This window comes from Stenella coeruleoalba (genome assembly GCF_951394435.1).
Source record: "Stenella coeruleoalba genome assembly, chromosome: 6".
Taxonomy (NCBI): domain Eukaryota; kingdom Metazoa; phylum Chordata; class Mammalia; order Artiodactyla; family Delphinidae; genus Stenella; species Stenella coeruleoalba.
In genome coordinates this window covers 100,316,216-100,331,526 of record NC_137151.1, presented here as the reverse complement: position 1 = coordinate 100,331,526, position 15,311 = coordinate 100,316,216, and the positions used below count along the sequence as shown (strand labels likewise).

Sequence of the window (15,311 nt, the reverse complement as noted above, 5' to 3'; positions counted from 1 at the left end):
TAAGATGCCCACAATAATTACTGTTATCGTTCAACTTTATATGGAATTTCTAGCTAATGTAATGTAAGAAAAAAGATAAAAAGAAATAACAGATAAAGGCTACAAATAAACTTATCTACAAAATAGAAACAGAGTTACAGATGTAGAAAATAAACTTACGGTTACCAAGGGGTAAAGGGGGGGAGGGATAAATTGGAAGATTGGGATTGACACATACACACTATTATATATAAAATAGGTAACTAATAAGGACCTACTGTATAGCACAGGGAACTCTACTCAATACTCTGTAATGGCCTATATGGGAAAAGAATCTAAAAAAGAGTGGATATATGTATATGTATAACAGACTCATTTTTCTGTACACCTGAAACTAAGACAACATTGTAAATCAACTATACCCCAATAAAAATTACAAAAAAATAAAATAAATAAAGTATTCAAAACAAAAAAGATGTACCTTCTAGAAATTCATGAAATACTAGTTCTCATAGTCCTGATCTATACAAAGTGAACAAAATAAAATCTACACTATTGGGCTATAATCTGAGATAAATAATATGACGGTAAAACACAGTCACAGATGAAGTGCTCAGTAACTGTTTGTTATTAATGTTATTATTGTAAATAGAAGTTATCTCTAAAAAAAAGAAAGAACAGATACAGATATTGGAGAAAATTGTTACTGTTCAGGAATAAACTTCATAGGTATGAATCAATAAATAAAAATAATAGAGATTCTCTATACCAACAATAACTAATTTAAAATGTGATAGAAATTATGGTAATGATGATGATGACGACAACACTGATGGCTGACACGTACAGTGAGCAAACTCTGTTACAGGCACTACATTAAATGCTTCTCCTGAGGTTTTCATGTAATACACATGTCAAAAAAAAATAACTTGCATTAGGTCATCCCATTTTTTTCCTATTTTTCACCCCATTTTTTGGGAAGAAGAAACTGAGTTTTTGAGATAAGTAATAGCATGAGAATAGGAAACACAGATTCCAAATTCAGTTCCGATTAGAAGGTCCATAATCCTGACCGTTTTGTGTAGTTCCCTCTTCCTCCAGAAAGCCATGATTTACTTTCTTTGAGAGTCTATAAAATTCTATCATCCAGTGGACTAACTGGCAAGCTCAACATTTAGCCTGCTAGTTTGTCAGTTATTAAGACAAGAGATCTCTGGAAACACCCAACTCCCTCAGGGTTGCTTTACCAGCAGCTCTCTTTCCTCCATCTTTGTGACCAGATATAGGTTCCACTGCATCATTGGTACCCAGGGCAGTCATCTCTGATCCTTAGAATAGAATGACATTTTTTCAATTAAAATTGGAGTAGGGCTTCCCTGGTGGCACAGTGGTTGAGAGTCTGCCTGCCGATGCAGGGGACACGGGTTCATGCCCCGGTCCGGGAAGATCCCACATGCCGCGGAGCGGCTGGGCCCGTGAGCCATGGCCGCTGAGCCTGCGCGTCTGGAGCCTGTGCTCCGCAACGGGAGAGGCCACAACAGTGAGAGGCCCGCATACCGCAAAAAAAAAAACAAAAAAAACTGGAGTAAATGATCAGAGACTTGAGTACCAAGTGGGATCAAAGAAGATGAATAAAAGAAATACAAATTACCTTAATCAAACATTTATGGAGAGCTACCACTCAAAGGCACCATGCTAATTGTCACAGAGGGTTCCAAATTGCTTATTAGCCCCTTTTCCCCTGTGAATTTACAATTCAGGGGTAATCTTATAGAAAACCAATCTGCATGTCTTTTTTCAAACTAGTTAGCCAACCCTTTTAATTCCACGATACTCTCACTGAGAATATCATTCTTTCATGTGGTTTCAAGTACTCCCTATTTAAAAAGGGATGATGCTAAATCCAGAGCTTCTCTTAAACTCCATAATCCAATATCCAACCATCTCCTAAATATCTCACAGGCTCCACCAACTCAGCTTATCTAAAAATCTAACTCATCGATGATACCTGCCCCAACCCACTCTTCCTTCAGCTGAATGTACCTTCTACCTCTCGAATCCATCTGCCTCCCTGCATCTCCACTTCTACAAGGACACACCAGTGATTATAAGACTGCTGCAACTGCCTTATGATTAGCTGTACTGTCTTCAGAACGACTTCTTCAAAGGAGGAGATAGATGTTAATCAAGGACTCATTAATAAATGGCAAACTATAAAATCTATCAGCATTATGAATAAAATGTCCTATTGCTATCTGAAGGAGTTGGGTTCTGAAAAAGAAAGCATAAGGAATAGACGGAAGAGTGTTGCAGGCAGAGGGAATAGCCTTGCAAAATTCACATACACACACACACACACACACACACACACCTTTGAAAAGCCTTCACTTACCCCCAATCTTGTTTAGAAACTATCTCAATCTAATAATCATTCCATTAAAAAGCTCTTTACTAATTGGCTGATAGAAGGAAAGAGCTGACATTTTCATTATCAGACACCTTAAGGCTTTTGTTGTTTATATGTTTTTAATTTTAATACTCTCACATTCTATGAGATAAATGTCATTATTGCCCCCATTTTATTTATTTATTTATTTGTTTATTTATTTTTGGCAGAGTTGGGTCTGTGTTGCTGTGCATGGGCTTTCTGTAGTTGTGGCGAGCGAGGCCTACTCTTTGTTGCGGTGCACGGGCTTCTCGTTGCAGTGGCTTCCCTTGTTGCGGAGCAGTGGCTTCCCTTGCTGGGGAGCACCAGCTTTACGTGTAAGGGCTTCAGTAGTTGTGGCACGTGGGCTCAGTAGTTGTGGCTCGTGGGCACTAGAGCACAGGCTCAGTAGTTGTGGCGCACGGGCTTAGCTGCTCCGTGGCATGTGGGATCTTCCCAGCCCAGGGCTCGAACCCGTGTCCCCTGCATTGGCAGGCGGATTCTTAACCACTGCACCACCAGGGAAGCCCTATGTCTTCATTGTTAAGTCTACCAATAATGGCTTGTTGGTAATTCCATTTATTATCACCACAATTTCCAATACAGCATGTTGGTTTATTTGATTGATTGATTATCTATCCCCTTGCATCTCTATACCCCACTCCTCCTTCTCTACCTTCCCATACACAACCATTTACGTGAAATATATATACAAAATATTAACTAAATATGTTGCTATAATATGTATTGCTGTTTTATGTGCATGTATTTGAATGTACGTAAATGGTGATATACATCTCATTGTTTCTGTGCTGTATCTCAGCCTATTTTAAGGATCTCATTCATGCTGCTTTGTGTACATTGAATCCATTGCTTTTTATTGCTGCCTGTTACCCCACTGAACACCCAGATTGTTCCCAGCTCTCTAACACCACAGAATTACTGCAATAACCATTATGGACTTGTGTGAGAAATTCTTGGGGAAATAGACCCAGGGTGGATATTGCTGAGAAAGAGCATGTGTGTACACATAATCCAGCTAGTCAGTGCCCAGCTGATCTCCACAATGAGGGCATCAGTCTGAGGGGTGGGTTCAGGAGCAGAAGGCCCCGTGTGACTCATGGCTACTCTACTTGTTAGCTGTGTGATCCAAGAATGCTACCTAACATCTCTTAGCCCCATTTTCTCATTTATAAAGCGTGAACAATTTACAGTGCCTAGCTCATAAAGTTACTGTGAGAATTAAAGGAAATAATGATAAAGTGCCTACCACAGTATGTGGTATGTGGTCATCATTTTCTTCCCACCCAGTAAGAGATTTCTGACTTTCCAGGAGACCCTGAATTGCCACACTGGAAGGTCAGTAAAGCCCATCCTCCTAACTGCACAGAGGAAGAATGGAGAGATCAAGTTTCATGCCTGAGGAGGCTGTATGTTATCAGAGGAGGGATCTGAATGCAGCTTTCCCGGCCCCCAGGCCAGTGTTCCTTCCCCTGTACCAGAATGTCCACGGTGGCGCTGGGATTCCACTCAGGCAAAAATGAGTAATAACTAGAAAACGAAACCTGCCCTGCGTTGGCATCTGCTCACACCTGGTACTCTATGGAACTGAGGTACTTCCACTCAGTATGTCACGAGCTCCTGGGAACTTTTTCCAGTTGTGGTGGTGGATTTGTACTCACTTCCTCTCACACACTGTCTGACAGCCACACTGATCTGCAGCCCTGGAGCCTGGAGAAGGTGCCTGCATCGCGTGGCGTCAGCCCATTCTCAAACCCAGCAAAACCAGTGCTGTTCCTGGATAACTTTGTAAGGGAGGGAACAGCCATGGAGGTACACCCCTGAGACAGTCCTTCTAGAAGGAACCAGCTACCTGTCTGGAAGGAGTGCAGTTGGCTGACAGCCTCCAGCTGCCGTGCTTTCAAGCATCTGTCTCAGCTCTGGATCTCAGTCAACAATCATACAAAAAACCCTAGCCGATGACTGAGCACAGTGGAAGAACCAGGACGTGGCCATTTCTTCACCATGTGGGATGCCTATGATGGGCAACCTTTGCCCCCGAGCTCTCCATGGGGCTGGCCAAGACTTTGTCAGGTTTGCAGCCCAGTCTGAGGCTCTCCTTGTCCAATCCTGCTTCCTCACCCTGTTACCTTTCTCAGGTTTTACCCTCCAATAAAGAAAATACTACACATATTCACACAGTTGTCCTCACTCTGACTCTAGGAACTGCATTGCTGGGCTCTTCAATGATGCCTGACGCATGAATTCATGGCTTTTGAACTGTGCACTGAGGCAAAGGCAGCATCTTCACCAACCAAAAACCACAGGGATATTTAAAACAATTCCAAGTACTAGCCTATGTTGCCTATTGTGTAATGTAATCCAACGTTTGCCAGATAGTAAACATTTATTCTACACAAGCTCATTCTGCTTGGACGAGTTTCCTTTGTTGTTCTATCAATATATTACATTTTTTAATATGTGTCTTTGCTGGGAATGAAGAAACTGAAGATCAAAGAAGGTGTCAGCGTGTCAACGTAAATCACTTTAATGTAACCTTCAGATTTTGTTTAGAGTGCCAGAAATCTAACGTATTATCACAAACTCATTTCACATAATTCTTAATCTATAAATATAAATGGAAATGGGTTTTAAGCAATGGGCCTTAACCAGAGGCGATTTTGCCTCCCAAGGGACGTTTGGCAATAGCTGGAGACGTTTTTGGTTACCACAAGGCAGGGGTTGGGAGCTGCTGCTGGTTTCTAGTGGAGAGGACAGGAATGCTGCTAAATATCCTGCAATGTACAAGTCAGCACCCATAACAAAGAATTATGTGGCCCAAAATGTTGAGAAACCTTGGTTTAAAATCATAGAAAAAGCGTTCAATGTCCTGATTGTTTTTTTGAAAGCTAAATATTCTTCCCATAATCGCACAGTGATTTTCTTCTCCATTGTACTAAACAATGTCTCTCTATTTCCTTAGAAAAAGTAATCTGGAACGCTGAATAAAATAAATGGCTAGAGGTCACTTGTCCCTTATACAAGGAAGGGGAGTTTTCAAGCATATTATCCAAATATCTTATGAGAGAGAAATGCAGGAAATACATTAGAGATCACCCGAGCTCTATAACTGTCACCAAATTCTTAAGAGTTTTTCCATTCATTCATAATTCCTTCTGTTACCTTGGTGAAATTGTTCAGGTTAGAGCATACTCTACTTTTGAGCATTCACTGACCATCTTATTAGTCAATGTATAACACACATCGTTTGATTTTTTTAACATATTAAGTTCACTTGAAATATCCTGGTCATATTACATAAAGCCCAGTATTTAGGAGAACACCTATTTCTATTAACGTATGTAGCTATGTGGTTAAAAAAACAAAACAAAAAAACCTGCACGTTTAGAATAACAAATTTAAACTGGCCATTTGAAAGCCAAGAACATAGTATTAAGTTTAGACAGTACCAGTACATAAATTAATGCCTTAATTTTCTCATGGGGAAAGAATTTAAAAAACCTAATTTGGGGCTTTATTTGACGGTCAAAGTGCGCCCCCTCCCGAACAGAAAAGAGAAATAACGTTGATTTCCATTTAAAGTTACAGGGCTCTTAAACTGCATTACACTACAAGCAACTCTGTCTAGCTCATCTAAAAAGCTGAGTGTAAATCCTACATTTTATTTGACTCAAAAAAATGTGAGGATGAATTGCGCATTAGAAAGGGTCCATTGTGAAAGATCACCCAGAAAATCTCTAAACGATATTAGCAGTACGAAAATGACAACTACCATTTAGTCTAAACATAACTCAGCTTTAACAAGTTATATGTATTTTTCTATCTAGTCTCCTCGCTTTAATGAAACGTGATTCTGTAACAGGAAGAGTCAATTATCCTTTCAGACAGTGGTCACAAACAATCCTAGAAATTTAAGTTCTCAAAAGTGACGGTAGGGCTTCCCTGGTGGCGCAGTGGTTGAGAGTCCGCCTGCCGATGCAGGAGACACGGGTTCGTGCCCCGGTACGGGAAGATTCCCACAAGCAGCGGAGCGGCTGGGCTCGTGAGCCATGGCCGCTGAGCCTGCGCGTCCGGAGCCTGTGCCCCGCAACGGGAGAGGCCACAACAGTGAGAGGCCCGCGTACCGCAAAAAAAAAAAAAAAGGGGGGGGACGGTAAATTGCCAGCAGACAAAAAATAATTTGAATTAATTAAACGGGGATCAAGGAGACTAAAAGTAAGAAAAGTTCTTCACCTCTCAACCCTCCTGACCCAGAACCCCGTTGTTAATAAATATCCTAGCTCCACTAAATGAATGCCTGTCAAACCTTGCCGGGTGTACTTGTGTGTGTGTCTGTCTCTCTCTGAGTGTGTTAGTGCGTGAATGTGTAAGCGTCAGCGCCCGCGCGCGCCTTGGTCTCGGCCGCCCTAACGTTGAACACCGGCCGGAGGCTCCGGGAAGCAGGTGCCGTGGAACAGGGGCTCTTACCTGGGCTCTGGCGAGGAGGCAGCCGCCGAGCAGCAGCCACCCCCAGAGGTGGGGTCCGGCCATACCCGAGCCAGCCCGAGCGAGGAACAGGGACACTCTTCCCGAAGCCCGAAGAAAGATTCACACTCGCAACTTGGCCGGCGCGAGGCAAACTTGTGGCCGGGAGCGCGGCGCAGCTGGGGTGTCGGGCTCGAGGCTACTAGTCGGGGATGCCCGGGGCCAGGCTGTCCGAGCCCCGTGCCTTTCGGTCTCCGTTCTGCCGCGCGGAGGCTCGCGCCTTGGTTGCTACTTCCGGGGAGAGCTGCTCGAGTCCCGGCCTTGACTCGCGGCTCCAGCGCCCAGTGGATCCGTGCGCGCCCGGAGTGGCTGCAGGGGCGGCGGGGAGGCGCTCGCGCTCCTCTTCCGAGTCTCTCTGTCCCGCAGCCCGGGGTATCGAGGGCGACAGATCCAGAGCGCTGCTGCCGTCACCGCCGACTCACACTGTCTCTTCCTCCCTCCACTCTGTCCCAGGTTCCAACGCCCTGTCTCTAGGGAAGCCCTGGGTCGTCGGGGAGAGTCCGAAAGTTCCCTCCTGTCCAGACGCGCGCTGACCACTAGCCACCGCGACCTGGACAGTGTGGTTAAAGGTTTCCGAGGCCAGGCGCATTCTCCATCCAGGGCTCTGGGCTCAGCAGTCTCTACAGCGCTAAAGTTCTCTGATTGCCGTTCTCTTAACCACTGTAATAATACTGTGCGTGCGTGCGTGCGTCTGTCTGTGAATGAAGGAGAGAGAGAAAAAGATTTTGCTCCAGCAGAAATCTCTGGGTCGAAACATTTGGGGATCGTTTTATATTTTGGATCCATGCATTTAAAAAAAAGACAACTATTTAATATTCTTTAACAGTTTTTTGTGTGTGAACGCCTTCGTTTGACACAAAGTCTTTTTCTTTATTTTTCTTACAGGCATAATCATCAAGGTGCCAGAGACCTTGCTTCACAGACATTGAGTTGAAGAATATACAGTCTCCGAGGATCTGATACAGTTGGGAAGGAATGAGTCCCATAGATGAAACACAAAAATTCCCTCACCTCCTCGGATTTGACATTTGTCACCATTGGTTTTCATTTGAGTGCCAAAGTGAAAACTGGGTTTGTTTTTAAAACAGATAACTAATGACTGGCCAGGTCTAAAACAGGAGAAATAAATGACTTTTATTTCTAATTCTATGTCTGAAAAAGTTCACTCCTATCTCTATTTTTATTGTTTATAGTACAGATATTTATTATAAACAATTTCATGTGCTTTTTGAAAGTAGCAAGATCTAAATAAGGGGTGCTCAACCCCCGGGGCTGCGGACCGATAGCGGTCAGCGGCCTGTTAGGAACCTGGCAGCACAGCAGGAGGTGAGCGGCTGGTGAGTGATGGAAGCTTCATCTGCTGCTCCCCATCGCTCGCATTATATGCATTTCCTTTCATTTCAATAGTGATTTAAACAGGGAGTACAAATAAATGTATCTTCTCTGTTCACTTTTTTTGGAAACTCAAGGGAAAGATATATTTAAAAATTCTTAGTCACATTTTTTATTATAATACATATTCGAAGAGAAAATTTTGCAAATGCATAAAGTCACACAGAGGAAAATAAAATCCAAACAAATTTCTCTACCTAATCTTTTGTCTACTCATAATTATTTTGAATTAAGATTGGCCTTGTACTGTACATACCATTTTTTTTTAATAGATCTTTACTGGAGTATAATTGCTTCACAATACTGTGTTAGTTTCTGTTGCACAACAAAGCAAATCAGCCATATGTATACACATGTCCCTATATCTCCTCCCTCTTGCGTCTCCCTCCCACCCGCCCTATCCCACCCCTCTAGGTGGTCACAAAGCATGGAGCTGATCTCCCCGTGCTATGGGGCTGCTTCCCACTAGCTATCTGTTTTACCTCTTGTATATGTGTCAATGCCACTCTCTCACTTTGTCCCAGTTTACCCTTCCCCCTCCCCGTGTCCTCAAATCCATTCTCTACGTCTGCATTCCTGTCCTGCCTCTAGGTTCTTCAGAACCTTTTTTTTTTTTTAGATTCCATATATTTGTGTTAGCATACAATATTTGTTTTTCTCTTTCTGATTTACTTCACTCTGTATGACAGAGTCTAGGTCCATCCACCTCACTACAAATAACTCAATTTCGTTTCTTTTTATGGCTGAGTAATATTCCATTGTATATACGTGCCACATCTTCTTTATCCATTCATCTGTGGATGGACATTTAGGTTGGTTCCATGTTCTGGCTATTGTAAACAGTGCTGCAGTGAATACTGTGGTACATGACTCTTTCTGAATTACAGGTTTCTCAGGGTATATGCCCAGTAGTGGGATTGCTGGGTCATATGGTAGTTCTATTTTTATTTTTTTAAGGAACTTCCATACTGTCCTCCATAGTCACTGTGGCAATTTACATTCCCACCAACAGTGCAAGAGGGTTCCCTTTTCTCCACACCCTCTCCAGCATTTATGCGTGGGTTTATCTCTGGGCTTTCTATCCTGTTCCATTGATCTATATTTCTGTTTTTGTGCCAGTACCAAACTGTCTTGATTACTGTACCTTGGTGGTATAGTTTGAAGTCAGGGAGCCTGATTCCTCCAACTCTGTTTTTCGTTCTCAAGATTGCTTTGGCTATTTGGGGTCTTTTGTGTTTCCATAAGAATTATAAAATTTTTTGTTCTAATTCTATGAAGAATGCCATTGGTAGCTTGATAGGGATTGCACTGAATCTGTAGATTGCTTTGTGTAGTATAGTCATTTTCACAATATCGATTCTTCCAATCCAGGAACATGGTATATTTCTCCATCTGTTTATGTCATCTTTGATTTCTTTCATCAGTGTTTTATAGTTTTCTGACTACAAGTCTTTTGCCTCCTTAAGCAAGTTTATTCCTAGGTAATGTATTCTTTTTGTTGCAGTGGTAAATGGGAGTGTTTTCTTAATTTCTCTTTCTGATTTTTCATTGTTGATGTATACGAATGTCAGAGATTTCTGTGCATTAATTTTGTATCCTGCAACCTTACCAAATTCATTGATTAGTTCTAATAGTTTTCTGGTGGCATCTTTAGGACTCTCTATGTATAGTATCATGTCATCAGCAGTGACAGTTTTACTTCTTATTTTCCAATTTGTATTCCTTTTATTTCTTTTTCTTCTCTGATTGCTGTGGCTAGGGCTTCCAAAACTATGTTGAATAAGAGTGGATAGAGTGGACATCCTTGTCTTGTTCCTGATCTCAGTGGAAATGCTTTAAGTTTTTCACCATTGAGTATGATTTTTGCTGTGGGTTTGTCATATATGACCTTTATTATGTTGAGGTAAGTTCCCTCTATGTCCATTTTCTGGAGAGTTTTTATCATAAATGGGTGTTGAATTTTGGTAAAAGCTTTTCTGCATCTATTGAGATGATCATATGGTTTTTATTCCTTAATTTGTTAATGTGCTGTATCACATTGATTGATTTGTGTATATTGAAGAATCTTTGCATCCCTGAGATAAATCCTGCTTGATCATGGTGTATGATCCTTTTAATGTGTTGTTGGATTCTGTTTGCTAGTATTTTGTTCAGGATTTTTGCATCTATGTTCATCAGTGATATTGGTCTATATTTTCTTTTTCTGTGATATCTTTTTCTGGTTTTGGCATCAGGGTGATGGTGGCTTCATAGAATGAATTTGGGAGTGTTTCTCCCTCTGCAATTTTTTAGAAGAGTTTGAGAAGTATGGGTGTTAGCTCTTCTCTAAATGTTTGATAGAATTCACCTGTGAAGCATCTGGTCCTGCACTTCTGTTTGTTGGAAGATTTTAAATTATAGTTTCAATTTCATTACTTGTGATAGGTCTGTTTATATTTGCTAATTCTTCCTGGTTCAGGAAAAATTGTACCTTTCCAAGAAAATTGTACCTTTCCAAGAATTTCTCCATTTCTTCATGGTTGTCCATTTTATTGGTATATAGTTGTTTGTAGTAGTCTCTTATAATCCTTTGTATTTCTGCAGTGTCAGTTATGATTTCTCCTTTTCCATTTCTAATTTTATTGATTTGAGTCCTCTCCCTTTTTTTCTTGATGAGTCTGGCTAAGGGTTTATGAATTGGGTTTACCTTCTGAAAGAACCAACTTTTAATTTTGTTGATCTCTGCTATTGTTTTCTTCATTTCTATTTCATTTATTTCTGCTCTGATCTTTATGATTTCTGCTCTGATCTTTATGAACTTTATGATTTCTTTCCTTCTCCTGACTTTGGGTTTTCTTTGTTCTTCTTTCTCTAGCTGTGTTAAGTGTAGGGTTAGATTGCTTATTTGAGATTTTTCTTGTTTCTTGAGGTGAGGTTGAATTGCTATAAACTTCCCTCTTAGAACTGCTTTTGCTGCATCCCATAGGTTTTGGGTCATTTTGTTTTCATTGTCATTTTTTTCTATGTATTTTTTAAATTTCTTCTTTGATTTCTTCAGTGATCTCTTGGATAAAATTTTCTGAGTCTTGATTTGTGACCCAAGATGTGATCTATCCTGGAGAATGTTCCAGGTGCACTTGAGAAGAAAGTGTATTCTGCCACTTTTGGGTGAAATGTTCTATAAATATCAATTAAATCTATCTGGTCTATTGTGCCATTTAAAGCTTGTGCTTCCTTACTTATTTTCTGTTTGGATGATCTGTCTATTGATGTAAGTGGGGTGTTAAAGTCCCCTACTATTATTGTGTTACTGTCGATTTCCCCTTTCATGGTTGTTAGCATTTGCCTTACGTATTGAGGTGCTCCTCTTTTGGGTGCATAAACATTTATAATTTTGTATCTTCTTGGATTGATCTTTTGATTATTATGTAGTGTTCCTCCTTATCTCTTGTGACAGTCTTTACGTTAAAGACTATTTTATCTGATATGAGTATTGCTACTCCAGCTTTCTTTTGATTTCCATTTTCATGGAATATCTTTTTCCACCCCTTCACTTTCAGTCTGTATGTGTCCCTAGGTCTGAAGTGGGTCTCTTGTAGACAGCATATATATGGGTCTTGTTTTTGTATCCATTCAGCCAGTCTGTGTCTTTTGGTTGGGTCATTTAATCCATTTACATTTAAGGTTATTATCGATATGTATGTATTACCATTTTCTTAATTGTTTTGGGTTTGTTTTTGTGGGTCTTTTTCATCTCTTGTGTTTTCCACCTAGAGAAGTTTCTTTAGCATTTGTTGTAAAGCTGGTTTGGTGGTGCTGAATTCTCTTAGCTTTTGCTTGTCTGAAAAGCTTTTGACTTCCCCATCAAATCTGAATGAGATCCTTGCTAGGTAGAGTAATCTTGATTGTAGGTTTTTTCTCTTTTATCACTTTAAGTATATCCTGCCACTTCCTTCTGGCCTGCAGAGCTTCAGCTGAAAAATCAGATGATAACCTTATGGGGATTCCTTTGTATGTTATTTTTTGGTTTTCCCTTCCTTCTTTTAATATTTTTTCTTTGAATTTAATTTTTGTTAGTTTGATTAATATGTATCTTGGTGTGTTTTTCCTAGGGTTTATCCTGTATTGGACTCTCTGTGCTTCCTGGACTTGGGTGACTATTTCCTTTCCCATGTTAGGGAATTTTTAACTATAATCTCTTCAAATATTTTCTTAGACCCTTTCTTTTTCACTTCTTCCTGTGCGACCCCTATAATTTGAATGTTGGTGCATTTAGTGTTGTCCCAGCAGTCTCTGAGATTGTCTTCAATTCGTTTCATTCTTTATTCTGCTCCACGGCAGTTATTTCCACCATTTTGTCTTCCAGCTCACTTATTCATTCTTCTGCCTCAGTTATTCTGTTATTGATTCCTTCTAGTGTATTTTTCATTTCAGTTGTTGTTTTGTTCATCTCTGTTTGTTTGTTCTTTAGTTCTTCTAGATCTTTGTTAAACACTTCTTGTATTTTCTCAGTCCATGCCTCCATTCTATTTCCATGATTCTGGATCATCTTTACTATCGTTACTCTGAATTCTTTTTCAGGTAAATTGCCTATTTCCTCTTCATTTATTTGGTCTTGTAGGTTACCTTACTCCTTCATCTGTGACATATTTTTTTCTCATTTTATTTATTTATTTAATGAGTGGGATTTTCTTCCTGCCTTACTGGTTGTTTGGCTTGAGGCTTCCAACACTGGAGTTTGTAGGCTGTTGGGTAGAGTTAGGTCTTGGTGCTGAGATGAGGAACTCCATGAGACCTCACTCCAATGCATATTCCCTGGGGTCTGAGGTTCTCTGTCTAAGGCTCCAGCAGTTCAGACTCAGAGCTCCCACCACAGGAGCTTCAGCCTAACCCCCAGCTCATAAACCAAGATCCTGCAGCTGCATGGGGCTACAAAAAAAAAAAAAAAAGAGAGAGAGAGAGAGAGAGAGAACAATAACAAAGTAAAAAATAAAATTAGACTAGGAAACTAACAGATGTGTTAGAAAGAATACAAAAATAAAAATATAGATGAATCAACAAATGGAAGGTACATCAGTACCACAATAGTAAAAAAGAGGAGGAGGGAAAAGGAAAAAAATGGGAGGAAAGGCCTCAGCTGTGGAGGGCGAGGCCTAAGCAATGGCGAGGTTTAGGTGGTGGGCAGGGCCTATGCTTAGGACCCACAGGGCTGGAAAATGCCCTGGGGGGCTGGGAGGAGGGGGAGTTAGGCTCAAGGAACAGAAGGGGCCCAGGCATGCCCCCTACCCCTGGTCTCAGAGGGCAGGGGACCTCACCTGGGAGCCCAGCAGGTTTCCTGGGCTCAAGTGGGCAGGGAAAATGCCCTCCTCTCCTCTCCTGCTCCTCCCAGAGGGCGCTTTCCACCTGCCTCTCCTGATCTCTCCGGCCTCCCTCCTATACGCCCAGGACCAATGCGGCCAGGGAGGAGGGGCGGCCTTGGAGGGCAGGGGACCGGCCTGGGAGCTCATCAGGCTCCCCGTGCTGGAGTGGGCAGGGCAAACGCCCTCTGCTCCTCTCCAGCTTTTCCCAGAGAGTCCCTCCCGCCTGCCTCTCCTGATCTCCCCAGCCTCGGTGGTGCCAATCCTGTCTGACCTCCACTTCTCCTCTCCTCTCTGTCCCCCCACATCCTACCTGTTCACTTTGGGGTTCCTCCCATCTCCTTGGGCATCAGAGTCCCCCACCAACGGCCGGCAGGTGCCCTAGTTGTGGGGAGACACTAACTCTGCATCTTTCCACACCACCATCTTGACTCCTTGTACATAACATTTTTTAAAGAATGAAAAACAGACTCAATAAGAATGTTCAGTTGGGTGGCTTTTGTTATTTAATTTTCTATACTTTCTGTGTATTATATGATAAAGCATTCTGGAAACAAAAAGTTATTAAATATTCTAGAAACAAAAAAACAACTGGGATGACTATCCTTGAACATGTATTTTTATGTAAATCATTGAATATTGTCTTAAATTTTTAAATCAAAAATTTTGTAAAAAGATATGCTCAACTTTAAGGCTTATTGTAGATATTTATAAACTGAACTTGTTTATGTTCATTGTGAAGCATTTCCTTACTTTCTTGCTTTCACTGGTATCATTTTTTTAGAATCTTGTCCATTTCGCAAAGATGACATGTCCTTATTTTTTTTTTATAAATTTATTTACTTATTTATTTTTGGCTGTGTTGGGTCTTTGTTGCTGCACTCAGGCTTTCTCTAGTTGCAGTGAGTGGGGGATGCTCTTCGTCGTGGTGCGTGGGTTTCTCATTTTTGTGGCTTCTCGTGTTGCGGAGCATGGGTTCTAGGTGCATGGGCTTCAGTAGTTGTGGCACGCAGCCTCAGTAGTTGTGGTTCACGGGCTCTAGAGCGCAGGCTCAGTAGTTGTGGCACATGGGCTTAGTTGCTCCACAGCATGTGAGATCTCCCCGACCAGGGCTCGAACCCATGTCCCCTGTATTGGTAGGCGGATTCTTAACCACTGCACCACCAGGGAATTCCCGACGTGTCCTTATTGTTTTACTTTCATTTTTTAGTTTATTAATAAGGTTGAGTATTGCATACATTTATTGGCCAATTGTGTCACTTCTTTTCAAAACTTATTCTTGCCTCTTGAGGGAAGAAATGAAGTGGCACACAGCTTGAAGGCAGAAAGCCTGGGTTTGAATTCTATCTCTGCCATTCCTAGCTGTGTAACCCTGGGGAAAATTACATAATGTCCTTCCTTTTTCTTAATCTCCTCAATTGTAAAATGGAGAAAATAAGAGTACCTCCCTCAAAAGTTCGTTGGAAAAGTTAAGTGAGTTAACAAACATAAGCACTAAGAACATATCTGGTTCAGCGGAAATGCTCAATAAATGTTAGCTATTGTAATTAGTATTGTTTTATTTACTATTACTATTATTAATGATTTTAGTCTTGTGACCATACTGTGTGAATGGGCAAAGGACTGTGGTGAGT

General features: G+C 41.3%; 1 protein-coding gene across 1 annotated transcript in view; it reads right to left on the bottom strand.

Moving 5' to 3' along the window:
- The window catches only part of PTH2R (parathyroid hormone 2 receptor), a gene marked incomplete at its 5' end in the record, with an annotated part of 105,698 nt that extends 97,963 nt beyond the window's left edge, over nucleotides 1–7,735 (bottom strand). The window contains 2 exons of the mRNA XM_079924364.1: nucleotides 6,893–6,989; nucleotides 7,182–7,735. Coding sequence (XP_079780490.1) covers nucleotides 6,893–6,989; nucleotides 7,182–7,735 — 651 coding nt within the window. The remainder of the gene's footprint in view (nucleotides 1–6,892; nucleotides 6,990–7,181) is intronic.
- Nucleotides 7,736–15,311: the final 7,576 nt, after the last annotated feature.